This window comes from Aquarana catesbeiana, linkage group LG04 (genome assembly GCF_042186555.1).
Source record: "Aquarana catesbeiana isolate 2022-GZ linkage group LG04, ASM4218655v1, whole genome shotgun sequence".
Lineage (NCBI taxonomy): Eukaryota > Metazoa > Chordata > Amphibia > Anura > Ranidae > Aquarana > Aquarana catesbeiana.
Window position 1 is genome coordinate 219,191,947 of NC_133327.1, and position 23,770 is coordinate 219,215,716.

At 42.6% G+C, this 23,770-nt stretch overlaps 1 protein-coding gene across 4 annotated transcripts in view; it reads left to right on the top strand.

Moving 5' to 3' along the window:
* The window catches only part of SAMD7 (sterile alpha motif domain containing 7), a 106,257-nt gene extending 85,346 nt beyond the window's left edge, over positions 1 to 20,911 (top strand). For all 4 annotated transcript variants that reach the window (XM_073626170.1, XM_073626168.1, XM_073626171.1 and 1 more), the window contains one exon: positions 20,357 to 20,911. In XM_073626170.1, coding sequence (XP_073482271.1) covers positions 20,357 to 20,626 — 270 coding nt within the window. In that variant the 3' untranslated portion in view covers positions 20,627 to 20,911. The remainder of the gene's footprint in view (positions 1 to 20,356) is intronic.
* The last annotated feature ends 2,859 nt before the right edge of the window (positions 20,912 to 23,770 follow it).

The window sequence follows — 23,770 nt, forward strand, 5'->3', positions numbered from 1 at the left end:
AGTCAATGCTCTGACTGGGCCATTCAAGAACAGTCACGGAGTTGTTGTGAAGCCACTCCTTCGTTATTTTAGCTGTGTGCTTAGGGTCATTGTCTTGTAGAAAGGTAAACCTTCAGCCCAGTCTGAGGTCCTGAGCACTCTGGAGAAGGTTTTCATCCAGGAAATCCCTGTACTTGGCCGCATTCATCTTTCCCTTGATTGCAACCAGTCGTCCTGTCCCTGCAGCTGAAAAACACCCCCACAGCCACCACCATGCTTCACTGTTGGGACTGTATTGGACAGGTGATGAGCAGTGCCTGGTTTTCTCCACACATACCGCTTAGAATTAAGGCCAAAAAGTTCTATCTTGGTCTCATCAGATCAGAGAACCTTATTTCTAACCATCTTGGAGTCCTTCAGGTGTTTTTTAGCAAACGCCATGCGGGCTTTCATATGTCTTGCACTGAGGAGAGGCTTCCGTCGGGCCACTCTGCCATAAAGCCCTGGCTGGTGAAGGGCTGCAGTGATGGTTGACTTTCTACAACTTTCTCCCATCTCCGGACTGCATCTCTGGAGCTCAGCCACAGTTCTTCTTTACCTCTCTCACCAAGGCTCTTCTCCCCCGATAGCTCAGTTTGGCCGGACGGCCAGCTCTAGGAAGGGTTCTGGTCGTCCAAAACGTCTTCCATTTAAGGATTATGGAGGCCACTGTGCTCTTAAGAACCTTAAGTGCAGCAGAAATGTTTTTGTAACCTTGGTCAGATCTGTGCCTTGCCACAATGCTGTCACTGAGCTCTTCAGGCAGTTCCTTTGACCTCATGATTCTCATTTGCTCTGACATGCACTGTGAGCTGTAAGGTCTTATATAGACAGGTGTGTGGCTTTCCTAATCAAGTCCAATCAGTAAAATCAAACACAGCTGGACTCAAATGAAGGTGTAGAACCATCTCAAGGATGATCAGAAGAAATGGACAGCACCTGAGTTAAATATATGAGTGTCACAGCAAAGGGTCTGAATACTTAGGACCATGTGATATTTCAGTTTTTCTTTTTTAATAAATCTGCAAAAATGTCAACAATTCTGTATTTTTCTGTCAATATGGAGTGCTCTGTGTACATTAATGAGGAAATAAATGGACTTAAATGATTTTAGCAAATGGCTGCAATATAACAAAAAGTGAAAAATTTAAGGGGGTCTGAATACTTTCCGTCCCCACTGTATATATGCCCGCCCAAGCGTATGACTTTCTTTACTTCACTACTATGGGCTCTAGCCCCAGATCTTTTGTAGACCTAGCAACGCTCCTGCCTGTAACAGTAACACGCTGATTTGGGCAGTGTTTGGCCCTCGACAGTCATGTCAATTAGCCCTAAAGAAAATACATTTACTGATGTATTAAAGTGATATAAAGGAAACTGCATTGTAAAGGGGAACTGTAATGATTACAGTCTCTTTTTTATCATAGTATTCCTTTACATTACAGCGCCCCTAGCAATCACTGTGCAGATCTCCAGCTCCTCCTACCCCTGCTCCTTTACATCAGAGTCCACAGAGACTCCCTTACGTCAGAGTCCGCGAGGACCCCCATACATCAGAGTATGCAGAGACCCCAATACAATAAAGTCCACACAGCCCCCTTTAGAGTCTGCAGAATTTCCACTTACGCTGTAAGAGGGGGAGCTCTGTGGACTCTAATATAAATGGGAACCCTGATTTAAGGGGGGCTCTGATGTAAAGGTGAATACTGTGGACTCTGGTGTAAGGGGGCGTGTCTCTGCTCACCAAAGCCCCCCTCATCAGAGTCCACAGAGCACCCCTCATGCATAGGCTGTCAGCGCCTTTCCTCTACTGGCTGGCTGATGCTGGCTTCAAATATCCCCCCACACACACACACATCCCTGGGGAGTGTGGGCAGGACAGACACTGGAGGAGAGGTGGCTGGAGGAGGAGGATCAGATGAGATAGCTCCCCTCTCCCGTCCATGCGGAGGGAGGCAGACTGTCGGCGCTGGCTCTGAGATTGTCTGTGAGAGACACACAGCTCAAAGCCCTGCAGCCAGCAACCTCACTAGGTAGTTCCTCAGACAGAGGAGACACAGGCATGACCACCTAGAGGTAGGTGAGTTTACCTCCCGAAGTGCGGCCCGGTTATTTACAGGCCACAGACCGGGCAGCCGCAGCTCACTGGGCAAATGCATGTTAGTTTGTGTCTTATTTCTGCCTAGAGTTCACCTTTAATTGAGAGAAATATGTGTGCTGCCATTACTGATCTCTTTTTGAGATTGTAACTGGAGGTTGAGTCTTGAGCTGAAGCTAAACCCCCCCTATTTCGCAATAAACCAGACTGCATGTAATCTTGAAGCTTTATTAACACAACAGGGTGAGGTGAAACTATTAGGAAAAAACAGATAAGTATTTATAATATACAGAAAATACAATGAACAATTAGGCTGTGAATGGCAGTAAGTCATTTTCACCAGCGATGTTGCCATTAGCGGATGTAAAGAGTTCCAATCCAACATGCTCTGATAACTGGTTCTTTTTCTTTAGCCTCCAAGATGGAGTCTGAGCTCCCAGGATTTTTCCTGTTTTCTTTTCTTAGACTGAAGGATAATGGGAACTTTTTTTAAAGCTGAAAAGTTTCTAGTGTCTACAAAAACAGTAAGTTTGTCCTAGTGGCCAGATTTTATATTGCAGGCAGAACAACTAAATAAATATCCCTGTTGGAGACAGAACAGGGAGAATAAATAGTAAATATTGAAGTCTTTGGAGAAATATTGCAGGCAGTTAGCATTTTCAGATAGACAGGTCAGAATTATTAGCATATATAGTTTCACATGTGTGTCTTTTCACAAGTCATACATGGCACACATGAGCTGTGCTTTCCCAGCTACCAATATAATGGCAACATTTCCAGGAAGATATGCCAGAATTGTTATTACATTTTTAAGTTTTTTGTTCAATGAGTACAGACTTATGTTTTTATCTTCATCAAACATGAGTTAAAAAAAAAAATATATATATATATATTAAGGGGGGAGGAGGAACTGACCAGGATGGACGTGCAGTGAGTTCGCTCCACTAGCCCAGGCAATCAGCTGTTGCATGTCTTTAATGATTCCATAGACCTCCCCAGTCCTCCCATACAGCACACTGCTGAACAAACAATTCTCCAAGCCAGCTGCCTGTCTTTGTGCCCTTTCCTGCTCTCAAGCCCTGGTGTTAGGCTATTGGATCCACGGACGATCGAGGACGAGGTGTTGCGGAAGGAGGAAGCGGTGAGAATGAGCGGCTAGATCCGAGTCTCACCGTGAAAGCACGAGCTAAACCGAGTCCCGCCGAGTCCCGCCGAGTCCTTCCGATTCGAGCTCCACCGCGTTCATTCAACCGCTCGGAGAGAGGGATCCCACAGACCGGGTGGAGGGAGAGTCCGCGTGTTCAGAAAGTTCTCTTCTATTTTTTTTTTTGAGAGAGGAAGGAAGGAGTGGAGACAGAAGAAAAGAAAAAGGAGGAAAAGAAAAGGGAAAAACTAATCCCCACGGAGTGCAGAGGTAACAGTGTTACTGATATAACCCTGGATGATTTTTTCTCAAGAGTCTCCATAACAGCAGTGGGGAATAGTGTTATTCCAGATATATACAAGGTACTCTACTAGAGACTATAAGAAGTCGGATAAGGCAAGGTAAAAAGTGCCTTTTATTTATTAATATCTGATCTGATCTGATGAACATTACCTGATTTGGTTCTGTTAAATGAGGTAAAGGAATATTATATTTGTTGAAACGAACTCTAAAAGAGACAGTGTACATAGTGAAATAAGGGCGGTAAAATTTGGGTACAAGTGAGAGCTTTACTCCCTTATAGCTGCATACCTTAAATATAGCATGCCTCCTAAAAGCACGCATTCCCAGAAAACAAAAAGGGGATCATTGGGGGGGTCAGCTAAATATCCCCCTAAACCCGCATCAGCACAAAAGTCAGATATTAAAGGTTTTTTTCAACAACCACAGGATCAACAAAATAGCTCTATCCTAACTGAGCTAAATTTCTCATCTCCAGCTGGAGAAGTAGAGCATGGAACAAGTATTAGCCCTAGTGAGCACACACAGCATCTTATGATGGATATGGAGGGAGCAGAAGGAGGCCCCATGTGGAATTTACAGACATATATAAAAGCTCTACCAACCAGGGAAGATATGGATAAATACATACACAGATTAGAATCCTCTTATAAATCTGAAATACAAACGTTGAAAACATCTCTGACTGATACGCAAAATAAGATCATGGACATGGACACTAAAATTGTAAATCTGGATCAAAAAATGATTTTATTAGAAGAGAAAAAGATAGAACACGATCGATACTTGAGCTACATAATAAATATCACGGACAACCTCGAAAATAGAAGTAGACGAAACAATATAAGAGTCAGAGGACTTCCTGAGACTGTGAATGTAGAGAACCTTAGGAAAACTCTCCAAAATATATTTAATTCATTGCTGGAGCGTCCAGGGGAGACAGAAATAGAGATCGACAGAGTCCACAGAATCCAAGGCCCTAAAGTCAATGATTCAGGAAAACCTAGAGATGTGATTTGTAGAATACATTTTTTTCAGGTTAAGGAAAAAATTATGATAGCGGCACGGCGGCACCGGGATTTTGAATATGAGGGTGCGCAGATTATATTTTTGCAGGACCTGTCAAAATACACGCTAATAAGAAGAAAAGCAGTGAAACCATTGTTGGATGTGTTGAGGGAAAGGGAAATCCTATTTAGATGGGGTTTTCCTTTCCAGGTCATTGTTCATCAAGGCGGCCGAATGGTTATTTTTCGGGACATTAATGATCTCCCTGAATTTTCTAGACTTCTGCAATTACCCCTGATTCATTTGCCGGACTGGCCACATTCATATCAGGGATTGGATTGGAGACAATATAGAGGAAGATAGAAAGCTTTAGTGGTGGATGGGAGGGGGGGGTCCTTGTTGTTGTTTTTTTTTTTTTTTTGTTTTGTTTTTTTTTTCCCACTTAAGGTATTGGAATACGTTTTGGTGTATACTGGGGCAGGGTTTAAGTGAAGAAAAATGAAAATGTTGTTTTTTTTTTTTTTTGCTTTTTATTTGTTAGTTAGTATTATGATTGAGATGGACTATATGTTATAAGTCAAAATATGTTTCTGATAATTTCTTAGAGTAAAATTGTACATTATTTTATTAGGTTGGGTTGGTGAGGATCTTTTTTTTTTTTTTTTTTTTTGAATATTGTGGATTTAGAAGATAAGACGGTTTTATTCATGTCCAATATTGAGAGAATTAAGGCACATTAACTTACTAGGGTAGGGTGGTGGGTGGGGTATCTATTTTTTTTTTTTTTTTTTGCAAATGATTGAGATGGATTATTGGTTATAAGTCAAAATATGTTCCTGATAGTTTTTCAGAGTTTTTTAAATGCACATTATTTTTATCATGTTTGATCGGTGGGGTTTTTTTTTTTTTTTTGGTATTGTGGATTTAGAAGATAAGACGGGTTTATTCATGTCCAATATTGAGAGAATTAAGGCACATTAACTTACTAGGGTAGGGTGGTGGGTGGGGTATCTAAATTTTTTTTTTTTTTCTGCAAATGATTGAGATGGATTATTGGTTATAAGTCAAAATATGTTCCTGATAGTTTTTCAGAGTTTTTTAAATGCACATTATCTTTATCATGTTTGGTCGGTGGGGTTTTATTTATTTTTTTTTTTTTGGGCGTGGGGGTCGGGGGAGATTCCCCCCCCCCCTTTTTTTTTTTTCCTCTCTTCTCACTAAAGGTATTTGTACATGGTTTGTTGTATATGGCGGAAGGGGTTAAGGCAAGAAAAATGAAAATGGTGTTCCTATATGTGCACTATTTTGTGTATCACTTTAGATACGGTTGAGGGTTTTTTAACTCACTGGGTGGGATAGGGGGACCATTTTGGGGGTTCATGTTTTTTCTACACTGGACAGTAGATATGGCTGACTGTCCTCAAGTTTACACTTTACTGGGTGGGACAGGGTTTTTTTTTAGGGTTTTCATGTTTTTCTTTTATGTTTGGCAATATTCCACTATAACTCACTAGGAGGCACCAGTGATGCACAAGGTTAGACTGGTATTTGGCGTGGGGAGGGCGTGGGGGTTGGGGGATTTTTTTCCCTTTTTTTTTTTTTTCACTTAAGGTATTCATACAAGGCTTGATATATATTGGGGTAGGGGTTATGGCAAGAAAAATGAAAATGTTGTTCCTATATGTGCACTATTTTGTATATCACACTAGATAGTTGATCCGGTTGAGGTTCTTTAGCTTACTGGGTGGGATAGGGGGACTATTTTGGGGGTTCATGTTTTTTTTTTTTTTTTCTTTCCCTCTCCCACTAAATTTTGTAATGGATACAGAATTTATTTATTAATCTATTTTTTTTATATAATTTTTTTTTTTTTTTTTTTATCTTTTTTCTTTAAGGATATATGGGCTATAACTGTTTATATAATATGCCCGATTAGAGGAGTTTTTTTTTAACTGATACGGTGGGGTATTTTTTTTTTTTTGGAATAATAAAAATATAGCCTGGGCTAGGCACGTTCAATCCTGGGGAGGATATCCTTTTATTCCCCAATCTAGGGAACTTACTTGGTAAGTGTCACGGGCATGGCCAGAGCGGAGGCTGTTGGAGAGGACTGTGTGCAAGCCTGTTGCCCACCGATTATGGGCCCTAGCATTTGAGGTGAATGAGAAATCCAGTCTGAACTGTATTAATCGGACTCAGTCATGTATATATTGTATGGGGACTCCTTACTGTATATTTGTGTCCCTGAAGAGGGAGGGGGGATTCCTCCAGCAGCCCCCTGCTGATAAGACTGATTCATTCTGCTGGGACACATCCTGTGAGGAGATGCTGGTGTTATCAACATGTGTTTATGTTAATTGAGAGAGCTGATCACATTAGCCACCAGCCCTGGCTAATAGACGAATGGTCTAGGCTGAGGAGGGGGGAGATTGTTGTTTGTATTGTTAATTGTATTAATGTGTGAAGCCCGGTGCCCACAAGACTGTCATCTGGTCTGGGTACATTTTGTAGTAAATTAGGTCATGTTAATTAGGTTAGCTTTGAGTCATCCCTGATATAAAAAGGTCTGTGAGATCTCAAAATAAAGGCAGTTCTGATGTACTCCAAGACTGGTGTTGTCTAGTTCTTGGGGTTCCTATAGCCAGATCCATTGGACTCGTGTTCCAGAACTTAGGAAGCGGTATATGACGGAAGCACTCAAGCGGAGTGTGGGGCGTTCCGTGACATTGGTGGCAAGCAGCGGGAAAGCTTCCTGAAGTCTGAAGTCTGGGACATCCAAACCTCCAACTGGATCCAAGATCAGCATAGCAGACTTCAGTCACCCCAGCGGAGATATGGACCTGGCATCAGAATTCCCGGGGCTGCTGCGGATCATCCTTTCAACGTACACCAGGACTGTGTCTGAGGATGAATACCTGGAGCTCAGGCAGCTGATTCGGGTGGAGCTCTGGATTGCAGCCCTCCGTCTCGCTGGTATAAAACAGGGCAAGTGCTTTCCAACCCAAGAGCAACGGGCCAGTGACCAACGGGCATTGCGGATGGCATTCCTGGGAGAGCAGCCCCAGGAGCAATGGGTGACTGAGTTGGACAGGTTGGTCCAGCAGGAGATAGAGCTGGACAATCGATATCGGGCTCTGCAATGGCACGCAGAGGAGGGATATTTAGGGGAGACAACAGAATGCTCTCCGGAGGGATATGACTTTGGCGGCCCTGGATTGCTGTGGGAGAACCTTACAGATCTTTTTATGTTTGGCGATGAAGGGGAACCTGACCTTGAGGACATGAGAGACTATAGAGAGTCTATGCTCGGTCTTGCAGGGGTCTCAGAGCTCAAACCTGATCTGGACCATTTGCTAAGGAAGGAGCAGCATCTGGAAAGGGCATACAGGAAACTGCTAGAACAAGTTCAGCAGCATGCCAGAGAATCGGCAGTGGAAAATCCGGAGATTGCCGTCCCCAAACCTGAAGTGCTGACAACAGGGCAGAGCTCTGCTAACCTCTGTCCAGAAATGATAACATCTTCTGGGTTCCATGGACAGGAGATGGTGAACCCCTATTCCCCGACATCAGTTGCAGAGACATGGGATTTGATAGACTTTTCTGCTGAGGAAGAACAACCTGATGGGCCTCCAGCAGAAGAGCTGCTATCAGGGCCAAAGTTCACTGTGTTCTGCCCAGCACCAACAGTGGCTTCGGCCTTCCTGAGAGAAGAGGTAGTCGGCCTTTCTCCCACAACACTGACAGGGACATGTGATTTTCTGCCAGCAGCATCTATGGAGTTAAAACAAACTTCTCCAGCTGAAGATCTGGTAACTGAACAGAGGGTCCAAGACCTCTGTCCCACACTTTTACCACTTCCAGAGACTGGGGATTTAATAGACATTTCTGTAGAGGAGGAACCACCTAGCAAACCCCCAGCAGAAGTGCTGGCAACCGGACAGAGGGTCCAAGACCTCTGCCCCACACCTGCAGCAATTGTGGAGGCTCAGGGTGAGAAGATGGCAATCACTTCCCAGCAGCAGATACAGGGGGAGAAGGGAGAGGAGGTGTGTGTTGTCCCTCCCCAACAGTTGGCCAGGGTGGAGGAAGTGGGCTTTCCTCCCCAGCAAAGATCCGTGTACCTGGGAGACAGTACCATCGACATGTCGTCCCAGCAGCCAGATGAGGGAATGGAAAAGGAAGCAGCCGTCTCACCTCCCCAATGGCAGCTACACAGTTTGGGAGTGGAGGAAGCCAGCTGCCTGCCCCAACAGTTAGCCGGAGCAGAGTATGCGGAGTCCCCAGCAGAAGTGCTGGCAACAGGGCAGAGTGCTACCAACCTCTGCCCAGCACCGGCAACAACTACAGAGTTCCAGGGAGGCGGGGCAGTCGGCCTCCCTCTCCAACAGTTAGCCGGAACAGATGGTGTGGGGTTTCCAGCAGAAGGGCTGGCAACAGGGCCGAGGACTGCTGGACTCTGCCCTCAACTAACAGAGGATGGATTTCCTGTGAAGGTGGATGGAACTTCAGTCTCCACCTGTATACCCCAGGGATGCTGGGCAGTGGGCCCAGATCCCCAACAGCATGACAGAGTGAGCCCAGTCACCCTGTCTTCTCTCCAGCGGCAGATATGTTCTCTGAGAGAGGCAGAGGATGGCTGGGTGAGTAATGCACTGTTTGGGATAATTTGTTTGGGGTACTGTGTGGGTACAGGCAGTAGAGGACTGGAGCTGTTTACTAACTTCGGAGTCAACCCGTCTGGGGTCTCCTCCTGTGTTAGTCTCCTGCCGAAAGGGGAGAAATGTCACGGGCATGGCCAGAGCGGAGGCTGTTGGAGAGGACTGTGTGCAAGCCTGTTGCCCACCGATTATGGGCCCTAGCATTTGAGGTGAATGAGAAATCCAGTCTGAACTGTATTAATCGGACTCAGTCATGTATATATTGTATGGGGACTCCTTACTGTATATTTGTGTCCCTGAAGAGGGAGGGGGGATTCCTCCAGCAGCCCCCTGCTGATAAGACTGATTCATTCTGCTGGGACACATCCTGTGAGGAGATGCTGGTGTTATCAACATGTGTTTATGTTAATTGAGAGAGCTGATCACATTAGCCACCAGCCCTGGCTAATAGACGAATGGTCTAGGCTGAGGAGGGGGGAGATTGTTGTTTGTATTGTTAATTGTATTAATGTGTGAAGCCCGGTGCCCACAAGACTGTCATCTGGTCTGGGTACATTTTGTAGTAAATTAGGTCATGTTAATTAGGTTAGCTTTGAGTCATCCCTGATATAAAAAGGTCTGTGAGATCTCAAAATAAAGGCAGTTCTGATGTACTCCAAGACTGGTGTTGTCTAGTTCTTGGGGTTCCTATAGCCAGATCCATTGGACTCGTGTTCCAGAACTTAGGAAGCGGTATATGACGGAAGCACTCAAGCGGAGTGTGGGGCGTTCCGTGACAGTAAGGTTAGACTCGAAGGAGTCGAATAGATAGTGAGTAGATAGGTTGTGTGGCTGGGTTGATTGGGGTGAGTGGTAACAGATTTGTGGCTTTTTTTTTTTTGTTCTCTCTCCTTTTCCGTATGGACTCAATTAAAATATGCTCTTATAATGTTAGAGGTTTCAATTCAGCGGCAAAGAGGGCGCAGGTTCTGTACTCTTTCCACAGACAAAAAGTAAATGTGATTTTTTTTCAAGAGACCCATTTTCGGGCGGACCATATACCCAAGTTGCAAAAGGGATATTATAACTCTTGGTATCATGACTCCTTCGCATATTCAAAATCGAGAGGAGCCTCTATAGCGATACATAAGTCATTACCACATCAGGTTTTGGAAGAATGGAGAAATAGAGATGGTAGGGCAATATTTCTTAAGCTCCTAATATTTGGTAAGAAATATACATTTATTAATGTATATTTACCTAACCAGGGACAATCTAAAGTAGGAGCACAATTGATCACAGATCTTATGGAAAAAGAGGAGGGATTACGATAATTGGGGGAGACTTTAATTTTATATTGGATAATGATAGGGATACTTCAGCAACATTAATAATGCAGAAGGCTAAGGATAAAGTCAAATTTAGGGAAGTAATGGCTAAGCATCATCTGGTCGATATATGGAGGGCGCTCCATCCCCTGGAAAGGGACTATACGTTCCACTCCAAGGTTCATGGTACTTATCACAGAATCGATGGAGCTAGACTAAAAAAGGCAAAAAGGAATAGAACGACCCACCTCCTGAAGGAGATATCTAAACTGGAAACTCAGCATAAGCAAAATCCTCTTGGAGAAATATTATTAGAATTAACAGAAAAGAAAACGGAACTGCAAAATTTACTTAATGAGCAGACATTACAAATTAGGGATAAAAATCGTACGTTATTTTACCAACATGGCAATAAACCGGGTAAATTACTTGCAAGAGCTTTACGTCAGCGAATTAACGCCTCATCCATTGTTAAAATCAAAGCAGATAATGATGAAATGATATATGATCCAAAAGGTATCTTGAAAGCATTCCATACTTTTTATAATAATCTATATAATTTACCAAACCAATTAGCAAATACAGATCCGGTAAGATATCAAGAAAATATACAACAATATATCAAAGACACAGCATTACCATCACTAGCAACAACAGATATAGAACAGTTAGAACAAGAATTTTCAGAGATAGAAATACAAAAAGTAATAGATTCATTAGTGATAGGGAAAAGCCCAGGCCCGGATGGTTTTACCCCACGGTTTTATAAAACATTTAAAGACGTCTTAATCCCTATTATTAAAAGAACGTTTAACTCTGTATCTACCTCTCAACCGTTTGTCCCGCATAGCCTACAGGCATATATCTCACTCATACCTAAACCGGAAAAGGATCCCTCTTTCTGTGGTAATTATAGGCCAATATCCTTGACTAATATTGATATTAGATTGTATTCAAAGATTATCGCTAACAGACTTACCCCAATAATACCGGCACATATACATCTAAACCAGGTGGGATTTATAAAGGAGCGAGAGGCGAGAGATAATACGCTTAAAACATTGACACTGGTGGAATATGCCCGGAGACGCTCCATCCCATCCTGCCTGTTGGCAGTGGACGCCGAAAAAGCATTTGACAGGGTGGGATGGAGCTTTCTCAGGGAGACATTAAAGCAGTGGGGGATTGGTCCCCTACTGCAGGATAAAATAATGGCCCTTTATCATAATCCAATGGCCAGAATACGGGCAAATGGGGAGTTATCGGATACAGTAAATATCACCAATGGAACTCGTCAAGGATGTCCATTGTCCCCAATTTTATTTGTATTAGTTATGGAACACCTTTTAATAGCGATTCGGAAGAATAATGATATTAAAGGCATCAAGGTAGGGAAGATTGACTATAAAATGTCAGTATATGCAGATGACTTGTTATTGTACATCACAAATCCGGTGGTGACAATACCAAATCTAATAGCAGAATTTAAAAGATTTGGAGATTTGAGTAATTTTAAGGTGAATTATAATAAATCTGAGGCCTTAAATATTTCTCTGTCTAACTCTTTGGTTGAGCTCCTAAAAAAAAACTTTTCATTTAAATGGCAGGAGGAGGCAATTAAATACCTCGGAATTTTTATCCCTAGAGAGATGAATAAGATACAGGAACTTAACTATCTTCCACTAATACGTAAAATAACAAAGACACTACAACTTTATGATAGAGGGACCTTTTCCTGGATGGGAAGGATAAACATTGTAAAAATGGATATACTGCCTAAAATCATTTATATACTCCAAACGATACCTATATATCCCTTAAGAACCGTAATGAATCAAATCCGTAAGGCTATAGGAAGTTTCATTTGGGCAAAAAAGAGCGCCAGAATAAATAGGAAAACATTATATAGACTAAAAAAGGATGGTGGACTGGCTCTCCCAGACATTTCGTTGTACCTCAGATCAATATTTATAACCAGGATTGTGGATTGGTTCCATAATATGGACAACAAACAATGGGTGAAACTGGAGGAAGAAGTCACAGACATAAAACTGAAATCATTACCTTGGATTAAGAGGGAATATAGACCCCGGGAAGGGGATATGCCCTCCTTGGTCGTATCAACCTTGAAAATGTGGGACGATTTGATAAAAAGGGGGATAGGATCTACATTGAGAGGTCCAATGACCCCCCTCTTTAGCAACCCAGAATTCCCACTTGCTTTTAAAGCCAAGACCTTCCTAAAGTGGCAAAGGAGGGATGATACGAGGATAGTGGAAATAATGGAAGAAAATAAACTCCCCCCATTGGAGGCCCTTGGTACCGAATATAGAAAGAAATGGTTTCAGCATGGACAACTCCAGCAATACATTTCATCTTTGACGAAGGAGTCCATAATGAATAGACCATTGTTAGGGTTAGAAAAAATACTGTTACAGAAACATAGACCTACACATATCTTATCTGTTGTGTATAAATATTTAATTTCAGAAAACAAGGAGGAAGGATTACAATACATAAAAAAATGGGAGGAGGAACTAGGGATGGTTATCCCTAGAGCTAAATGGGAAAAAGCAATTACAGTAACTCATAAATTATCAATCTCTACTAGGCATCAAGAAAGAAATTACAAAATACTAGCCAGGTGGTATAAATGCCCAGTTGATATGAACAAAATAAATTCAGATAATACAGACAGATGTTGGAGATGTGAAGTAGCAAAAGGCTCAATGTCGCATATCTAGTATTTTTGTCCAGAAATTCAATCATTTTGGGAAAAGGTATTTAAAATATACAGGGCTACAACCGGGGTAAAGATACAACCAGATATATATGTGGCGATATTGTCAATGATCCCTGGATCAATAAAAAATATAAAAAAGGGAACTTTGAAGTACTAAATAACTGCGGCACGTACCGTCATAGCTAGAAATTGGAAAAATAAAAAAGCCCCCTCCATAAAAGAATGGGAATGTGAAATAGGAGTGATGCGATCCTTAGAGGAGAGGATGATATTAGAGGGAAGGAGATGAGTATGTACAGGAAGAGCGCGGGAAGAGTCTAGAACCTCGCCGCGATAGGGGAACGAGAAAAAGGGGATAACGATAGAGCAAATACTGTGATGAAGAGTTGGAGAAGGGGGGAGAGTTCTTCTGAATTGGAGAAATTTTTTTTTTTTTTTGCTTTTCGGTTAGCTGAGTGGTGTTGTGTAAGAGGATTGGTTGAGGGTGTATGATGGGTATGGATGGGGGGTACTGGGATAGTATTGTGTTGCAGATATAGGGGCCGTGCAAAGATACAGTAACGAATTATATCCAGAAATGTATACAGATGATGCTAGTATAGACCATGGGGATATATAAAATGATCTGAATATTAATTGTGAATGCCCCTATACACCATGATTTATTTATTTTTTCTGTGTAGATGTATGTATGTGTATATGTTTTATATAAAAATTTTGTAAAAATGTTTGATAAATAAAGATTGTAAAAAAAAATATATATATATATATATATTACAAAAAAATGTGATACAGTGTAATTATCTGTACTCCCAATACATTGTTTTGTAAGTAACAGTTTCCTGTGTGAGAATAATTATTGCTGTTGCTTAGAGCAAAACATTTTTTCTTTGAAATGGTTCCCACTAGTATTCATTCTAGTGATGTGAACATGCATGAGCTAATGTGACATATTTATGAACAACTGGTAAAAGCAGTGCTCAGACAAAATTGTGACCCAGGCATACATTTTTTATGCATATTTAATTTGTTATAATGCTTTCCATCAGTGAACCGTACAATTGTACATGAGAATGAGGGTTTTATAGCTTGGCACAAAGTAATGTGCAAAGATCAGTTACCCACAGCAGCCGATCAGTATTGATCACTTGCATTGTTACAGTACACTAGAATCTGACTGTTTGCTGTCAGTTGTTCACTGTAGCATTTCAAAAAATGTCCAGTGTTTAAATTGTGTTTTTTTTTTTTCATGCTTTTTTGCCTTTGGTTATCCTGTCAGTAGCACACCTCCTTTCCTTTGGTGATAATGGTCAATAACTATACCGTATGGAAGAGCAGCATTATCACCCTAGGATGGGAAGTGTGTAGGACTACAAATATTTTCCCCTCTCCTCTCCTCTCCTCTTCTCTATAACATGGAGGGTATGTGTTCTGTAGTTCCTGGCCAGGAAGGTAGGCATGCTTTAGAATACTGCAGAATGCACAGGACAGGACTGGATGTCTGGCAGGATCAACAGATATTCTATTGCACCAATTGCATTGATTAATATACAACAGTTTAAACAACACACTCACTGTTATTTTTAAAAGACCAAGAGGGGACAAAAAGGAGAAGTTAGGATTTACATATAGTCTAAACTCATCTGTGCAACTATGATGTAACTTCTGTATTGTTTGCTTCTACCTAAAGAAGAGATGATGGAATGAGTAGATGAACAGGAAAGCCACCGTTTTCTTGCAGTTATGTTTTATGATCATATTTTAGTTTCCCTTTTGGCTGTCTGTTATTCACTTTATATAAGCATGTATTTGTGAGTCTTTAACTGAGCATTTTTTTTTCTCTGGATACATCTTCCATATCCCTAAAACTGTGTGCCATGAAAAATGAATCACAGCATTCCACAGAAATTACTGGAATTATCTACCCACCCAGTGTTTAGCCGCACTGTATGCACTACAGAACACCCACTTTTCTTACCGTTTCTGCATTTTTCCTATTAACTCAACTAATCAGAGAGTGAATTACTTGAGGCTGTTAATATTATACCAGACCAGTAAATATGCTCAGTTTGAGGAACTGGTAAACCTGCGAGACCAGTAAAAGTGAAGCATTTTTCCCCAGAAGCCAGTCAGTCTTATATTTTTAACTAATAATCTGATTGGCTGCCTATGGTCAAATGCTCCAATTTTCTTTGAAAATTGGCCCCATTGGCCCTGGGTAAGTAACAGTATCTGGCAGGTAACAGTGTCTTTTTAACCTAGCTTCTAAAATAATGTTTTTACCCTCCTCACAACCATTAAATAGGACCTTCCATTATAATGAAAGATGATTTATTGACCCCCTCTCTCCCAAAATCAAATCGCATACAAAAGCCTTTGTGTGCTTTACCACTGTCTCCCAAGAAAAATGGGCACTCAAAATTCCATAAGAATAGAGTTGAGCATTCTGCATGCAGGAGATCGGCTGCTCAGTATGGGTGCCATCCAGAGAATGCTTTGCATTTTCTAAATGCATGGAAAGCATTCTCTAATTGGAAAAAGAAAGAAGTGGAGAGGCAGGAGGTGTCATGCCCTCCATCTCGTCTAATCAGAGTATGCTTTTGCTTTCATTCAGAGAATGCACCAATGCCAAGCAGTCAAACACCTTTGTTCACAATGCATCAGGCTGGCCACTCAGCATAGGACCCAGAAGCAAGTGGAGATCACTGGAGTGGTGATGTCTACTGCAGTTATTTCTACCTTCCAGGGGCATCAACAAGGTAGCGTATATACATAGTTACATTGGTCCAAGCTGGACCAATGTTATTATGTAAAACTATCATGCCTCAAATTATTCCTTAAGGGTTGATGGGCCAAGCTGGCCATCAACCCTTAAGTCCCTTAAGACCCTGTGCCTAAAACGCTCCCCACCAGTGGCTTTTACAGTGTAAGAAAAGCCGTGCATATTCTTAAAAAGGTTCCCTCTCCTTCCTATCCTGCATACCTTGTGTAAAGAAGATCCATGTATTTATCTATTTTTAATTTGCCCCGGACCGGTTATGTAATCCTGAAGCTCTGGCTCCTCTTTGTCAGTAAATGGCTGCTACGGGGAGAGGAGGGAACACCAACACTGGTTGGGCCAGGGGAACCCATTGGTGACATCACGGCTCCAAGAATTCACAGCCATTGTCGCGTGCTCTCCTAAACTGGGAGCCAAAGTGGCAGGATCATGTTACTGAACCAGATTTAGAAAAGGTAAGCACACAACTCCGTTTTTTTTTTTTTTTTCAACACTGGGTATGCTGGATAAGTGGGGGGGGGGGCTTTTTAAGAATAGTGTTTAGGCTTTTCTTTTACTTTAAGCCACTCGTTCCAGGGCCTAGCAATAGTAGTGTGTCTTCACCACACGTGGCAAAGAGCAACTTCTCCGAGTTTTTTTTATTCAGGGTGGGTCATAAACATATCACCATTGAGGTCCTTCTCCTAGCAGCACCTTAACTGATGGGCTGTCATTGTCCACTCCTGAGCTGATGGAGGCCAACATGCTTCAGCACTTTTTCCCCACTTTTTGCATCCTGTGGGTGGAAAAAGACGAAAACTTGGCTCAAGGGATGACTTAAAGTGAGGTAGTTGCTCTGCTATGCACGAAATCCAGAAAATAACTGTCTACGAATGATTTAGCACCAGGTTTCCAACTAACATGGGAGAAAGGCAGTCCACTTTTGTCTGTGCTCCAGTTTTGAGGTGAAGCCAGCTATCATAGACCAACCTGGGCTCTGTGGTACATCACTATCATCAGTATTGTTACCTTTTAGGTGGGTTCTGACCTACAGACTTTCAGTCAAAATCCCACAGATGGTAGGTTCACCCCACTGGCTTCGCAGCTAAGCACATACACTAATTAACTATCACTGAAACTTTTACCTTTAGGCTGGGTTCACACCTATGCAACACAAATTGGATGCGGATTTCTCCAAATCCAGTTCGCTTAGCAGGAGAATATGACCGGCTCTCTATGGAGCCAGTTGACATGTCTCTGGGGGGCTATGGAGCGCACTGCACAGAAACGTGTGCGTCTTTGCCTCCCTTTCAGGGCCAAATTCAGGCAAAGATTATGCCCTGATTCGTCCCTGAAACAGAGAACAGGGATGGACAGCGTTGCTGTGGGATCCGTGGCCGGTTTATGTGTGAACCGAGCCTTACTCCTAAAGTGCAAGTAATCCTACAACTCTTGATACTAACTCTAACCTTTGTATGCCTAAGGTAAATCACAATACAAAAACTACCCCATCTGCAGAATATTGGCCACACTCTGCACACAGAACAGTCATGCCAACTGCTTAAAGGCCCTACAAGGAAACCAACCTGTGCCGATGATAGTGTCAAGAACTAATGATCCATTTAGCCTTCGGCCATATAACAGACAAGTGGGCTCGTATGTCAGCAGATACATCATGCCTAACAGTCAAAAAAACTGAGATTACATAGTGGCACGGTGAAAATATGTTGTAAAGCACAGTAAACAGGAATTAGCTCTAAGCTTTGGGAATATGATTTGATCAAAGCATAGCCAACAGGCTGTTTGTATTTTGATATCCCTCACTCACATCCACAACCACATTTTGCGTCAGTTCTGACAAACAGAAATACAGATGAGGATTGTTCTCATTAGCATTACATAACCACTGTTATATATAAAATATCTCTAGAAAGTCCTATATTGCTTTTAACAGCCTCTGCTGTTTTCACATTTCTTTTGCAAGAGATATACACGCACTAGGCATGATATTAGGTATTATTAGTGATGTGTAAATATATAAATTTTTCTATAATTCTCACAGCAAGTATATTGAGTGTTCATGGAGCTTGTAGTAAACATTAATATTAAAGTATATGTAAACCCTCACCTTGTAAAACAGCCCATTCAATTTAAAATAGAAATTAAAGGCAAAACATTTGTGTACAGATATAAAAACACATTATAAAGACTTTTTCCCCCCTTTTTTAAAAGTGATCACATTCCCTCTGTTCTTGGCTGCATAAGAGCTGGGGGAGGAGAACTAGCAGCACACCCAGTTTCCCAGTCAATGGCTGTGCAGGGGGAAGGGGGCGGGGAACACGTCAGGACAAGTCTGATTATTGAAGGAGATCACACTGCAATCCCAGCATATCCCAGCATAGCTAGAGATCTGACCATGGTTTGTTCACATGACTAGTGTGGTCCGTTTTTAATAAGAAAGCAGAGGGACTGTCAGGAATACCAGGAATTTCACACAAAGGAAGCAATACAAAGAGAACAGGATACTTTTTCATACAAGTACATAGTACAGCAGGCACATATCAGGAATATGAAATGTTAGGTAACATATTCTTTATGTTTAGAAACTGTTCATGTCAGTATGAAATGAGCACTGAAAAACTACTGCATCTAGTACTGAAAAAGTTTTATATAAACTGAGGTCAGGCAACTGTTTGTAAGGGAAGCAAATAGCTTGCCTTAGGCTGCTTTTACACTGGGGCGGTAGTGCGTTAGCGGTAAAGCGCCACTAGTTTTAGTGGCGATTTACTGTAGTTTTAGCGGCGCTTTTAACCCCCGCTAGCGGCGGAAGAAAGGGTTAAAAGCGCCCGTGTTGCGGCACTGCCGAATCACTTTGCAGGCGCTTCGGCAGCGCTGCCCATTCATTTCAATGGGCAGGGTGTTTTAGGAGCCATATATACACGGCTCTCAAACCGCCCCAAAGATGCTGCTTGCAGGTCTTTTTTTTTCCCCATCCCGCAAACGCACCTCCCCAGTGTGAAAGCACTCGGGACGCATGAGAGATGCTTTTCAGGCGCTATTTTTATCGCTAAAATACCTGAAAAGCGCCTCAGTGTGAAAGGGGTCTAAGTGCAGTGTGCTATTTCTATTAAATCAGGAACAACTAAGGGCCCATTGCCACCACTACTGTGCAATAACCCATATTTTACTACAGTCCACAGTCAGTGCATTGGTGCACTGTGGTGCCATTCATTGTCACCTTCCCAAAGCACCTGCCTTGCAGCACACCATAACGCTAGTAAAAATGCTGCAGGAATGGGCTGCCGTAATGCAACGTGCATTAACGTGGAGCAGAGGAGTTGATTTACTAAAACTAGAGAGCACATAGCTGGTGCAGCTGTGCATGGTAGTAGATTAGCTTCTGACTTCAGCTGGTTCAATTAAGCTTTGACAAAAAAAAAAAAACTGGAAGCTGATTGGTATCTGTGTACATTTGAATCAGATTTTGCACTCTTCAGCTTTAGTAAATCAACCCCATAGTGTTTAACACACTGCAACAGTGAATTAGCTTTTACTGCTCATTAATAAGTAAATTGAGATAATATATACTGTATGAGGTATTTCTATATGTATAAAACTCATCAAAATTTAAATCCAGCTAATAGCCCCTTTTTCCTGGCTCCACCCATGTTAGAGCACCCCCCAAATCTGTATGTTTTCAGTTGTCTGGTCATGTGACATCATGGGTTCTTTTCCTTCCTCTTCTTCTTTCTCCTATGGGTGGGTCCCAAATGCTGAAAAAAGAGGTGAAACATATTGCAGCATGCTCCTGTCTGTCCCAGTTGGCTTGGTGACACACTTTCAGGGGGCTCACAAGATGTTGGTTAAATGACACTGGGGGCTTTATTTACTAAAGCTAGAGAGTGCAAATGAGTCACACTTCTGCAGAGAAACCAATCAGCTTCCTGATTTTATTGCCATAGCTTAATTGAACAAGCTGGGGTTAGAAGCTGATTGGTTTCTGTGATTACTGAAAGGGGTGATGGCACTATTTAAAATGCTGGAGTTTTGCTTTAAGCTAGCACTTTTGCATTTTGATGCGATTGAATGCATGTAGAACTGCACATACTATATATGATGAGATCTCTGCCATTATAGGTAATGGGACTGGAACAACATGAGTAAAAATGCAGAGATGGGAGAAATGCCTTACAATGTATAATGAGGCTTTCTGCATCCAATTTCACATGCAGATTGCTAAACCATTTATGCAGAAAGGTGAAGTGGGTCCAGAATATTACTATCTTCCTGGAATTACTATTAATCTGTTTTGCTCTCCATAGATCTGCTGTCGCTTGGGAAACATATTCCACATGACAAGCTTATCATTACCTGGCCCGGTGTCATCATCTGCTCCAGTGCCATCAGATCAGCCATCTGAAGTGATATCGCCTATTGCACACAATAACAGCAATAACACTGTGCCAAGTCCATGTGCTCCTGATCCTGATTCTTTGAAATCTACAGATGTATCAGCACCTGAAAACAAAGACAGTCCATGTGATGTTCCTTTAGCACAAATTGAATTTCAAATGAATGTACTGAAAAACTGATGAAGAGTATGAATCATGTGTAATATTGCTATGGAAGCATTGGTACAAAATAAAATGACTTACAAGTCACCTATGTAATGATAACTTTAACCAAAAACAGCACAGGAACCTCCTCAGAAATGAAAATGATGCTATACTCTTATTTATATACTGTAAGCATAATCTATTATTCAATGTCCTATAGTAGAAGCATACACAGAGTTCTGGAAGAACTAGATGAAATTCTAAATGTTTTTTTTTTGCATTTGTTTCTTTCAAATGTGTGCCTGTTCATTAAAGTGGTAAAATTGAAACCATATTATTGTATACGGTATATATGTTCATCCTGACAGAATTCCAGTGAGCTTGTAACTTTCTGTGCTGTATTGAAATCCCACACAATGTTACCAGTGTGATGGAACCGCTTGGGCACCCCCGACTAGGTGCTTCCGTCCTCCAACCAGCGCCTCCTGCCCTCCAAACTGTTCCAAGCAGAGCGAAAGCTAATAAAAGCCCTTTTTACCTCAAATATCGAACACAGACAAGATTTGAGGTAAAAAACAAAGTAAATACTTTTTATTGAAACTCACACAGATACTTTATACCCCACAGGAGGACCCCCCCCCGATCATATTACCCTAACAATACAAACTGCACACAGGAATATAATTACAACAACCAACATCTACTATAAACAGCCCTCAAAAATTCCAATCGCCTGCTCGCATTTTGCGAGTGGATTTTAAAGGCTGGAGAGCTATGGCTGCCTGGGAGCGGGGGTGGGGGCAAGCACTACCGGCAGGCGGGTTGTATGGGAGCCGGCCGGATCATCAGAGCGCGTGGAACATCACTAGCTGCGTTCATTTCAATAGTAGAGTGTTCCCCGCACTCGCTGTCACACACAGCCCAGCCCCCTGGTCCCAGGACTTTGATAGACAGATCACCTGGGACGAGTGATGTGTATCAAAGTTCCCCGGCCAGGGGGCGGGGCTGTATGTGACGCTGAGCGGCGGGAACACACTGCTATTGAAATGAAAGCTGTTCCAGTGATGTTCCTCGGCGCTCTGATCATCCGGCCGGCAATCCTCTTCCTCTCCTCTGCATAGTGGACACAGGGAGGCTGCATGGTGGACACGGGTAGGCTGCATGGTGGACACGGGTAGGCTGCATGGTGGACACTGGCAGGCTGCATTGGTGGACACGGGCAGGCTGCATTGGTGGACAAAGGTGAGACTGCATTGATGAGCACAGGTGAGGCTGCACTGATGGGCATGGATAAAGTTGTTGTTTATATTTATTTTTATAACTTAATTCTGCATAAAACATTTAAGTGTAATCTCATAAGATAATTTATAAGGGCGTGTTTAGGGGCGGGGCAGGGTAGGGGTTGGGTGGGGCAACTGGTGGTGAGTAACCTTTGAGGCCTGGCTAGTAGCTCAGGACTTGAAATTTTGAGCCCTGCTATAAACATTAAGTTAATTAAACAACTAGCCACCTGGGTGACTCAGTACCCACACAGACTATTCAGCAACAAGCCCCTCCACTCAGGGTACAAAGTACAATACACATTATTACAAATATAAACACATCCCTCAATAGTTTTCTAGCAGACAATAGGTGAGTTAATTAGCACAATTAACAATGACAAAAGGCCCTTAGGCCCCTTTCACACTGAGGCGCTATATCGCTAAAAATAGTGCCTGTAAAGCGCCTCTCCTGTCACTCCAATGTGAAAGCCCGAGGGCTTTCACACTGGAGCAGTGAGCTGGCAGGATTTCAAAAAAAGTGGGCCGAACCGCCGGCTAAGTGCAGAGGGTGGGTACCTGTTTTTGACAGGTCCCTCGGAAGTTTGGCCCCCTCCTCCTTCTTCCACCGTTGGGCCAAGTAGGGAACCGGCTGTAAAAAAGAAAGGCTTCACTGCTAGTTTCCCTTACCAGGAATGGCGGCGGCAGCACCTGACAGCTGACCAGAAAATTGGCTGGGGTGGCGACATTGCGGGAACCCTGGACAGGTAAGTGTCCATATATTAAAAGTCAGCAGCTACAGTATTTGTAGCTGCTGACTTTTCATTTTTCATGGGGGGGGCTGGAACACCTCTTTAAGGTTATAAGCAATATTTACCTGATTGGGCTAAAACTACCTGTACCACCTTCTACAATTCATATTGGCACTGATCTGCCAGGTGATCTTCTTTATCCAGCTTCTGTCTCTACATATATCTAGTCATTAACCACTTGCCGCCCGCCCTATTACCAAATGATGGTGGCAAAGTGGTTTAATATTCCTGACTGGACGTCATATGACGTGATCAGGAATATCGAGCCGCTGCGCGCCTCCGGGGGCACGCATCGCGGCGATCGTTGTTGCGGGGTGTCAGTTTGACACCCTGCAACATCGATCTAGGTAAAGAGTCTCCGACGGAGACTCTTTACCACGTGATCAGCCGTGTCCAATCACGGCTGATCACGATGTAAATAGAAAGAGCCAGTGATCGGCTTTTCCTCACTCACGTCTGACAGATTTGACAGGTGCAATTTTTTTTTTTTTGCCTTCATCAAGAGCACCTCTATAGGGTTACAGTGGGAAGGCGCCCCCGACACCCAAAGAGTAATTTTTCTGCATCTGTTTGACAGGTGCATATCATTGCAATTTTTTACAGCAAGGCCAATTCTTGGTTTCATCAAGAGTACCTCTATAGGGTTACGGTGGGAAGGCATCACCAACACCCAAAGACCAATTTTTACGCACCCGTTACTTCTATCCAAAGTCAAAGTGACACCAGAATGTACCCAAAAAATCTCTAATCTTGTCGCCTCCCGTTCTGTACAATGGAACCGTTCTAATAGGAGCAACGCAAGTCGTTCCGACTTAGAAAAAGGTTCCTGTACTACTTTGGGGGCGACTTGCATAGACTTCTATACAGAAGTCGTTTTGCAAGTCGCCGTGGCAGTCGTGTGCAGGTCGCCTCGGTGAGGCGACCTGCAAGTCGTGCCGCCCCTGTGTGAACCAGGGCTAAAGGCATCTTGCAGGGAAAATGTCCTTTATTTGGCTTTATAAATGCAATTATTGCTGCAGCATATTTAGAAATGGTACAGATCTGCCACTTTACAGGTAGACTAAGGAGACCCCCCCAGGCACTATATTGGAATGAATTTTTCGTTTTTA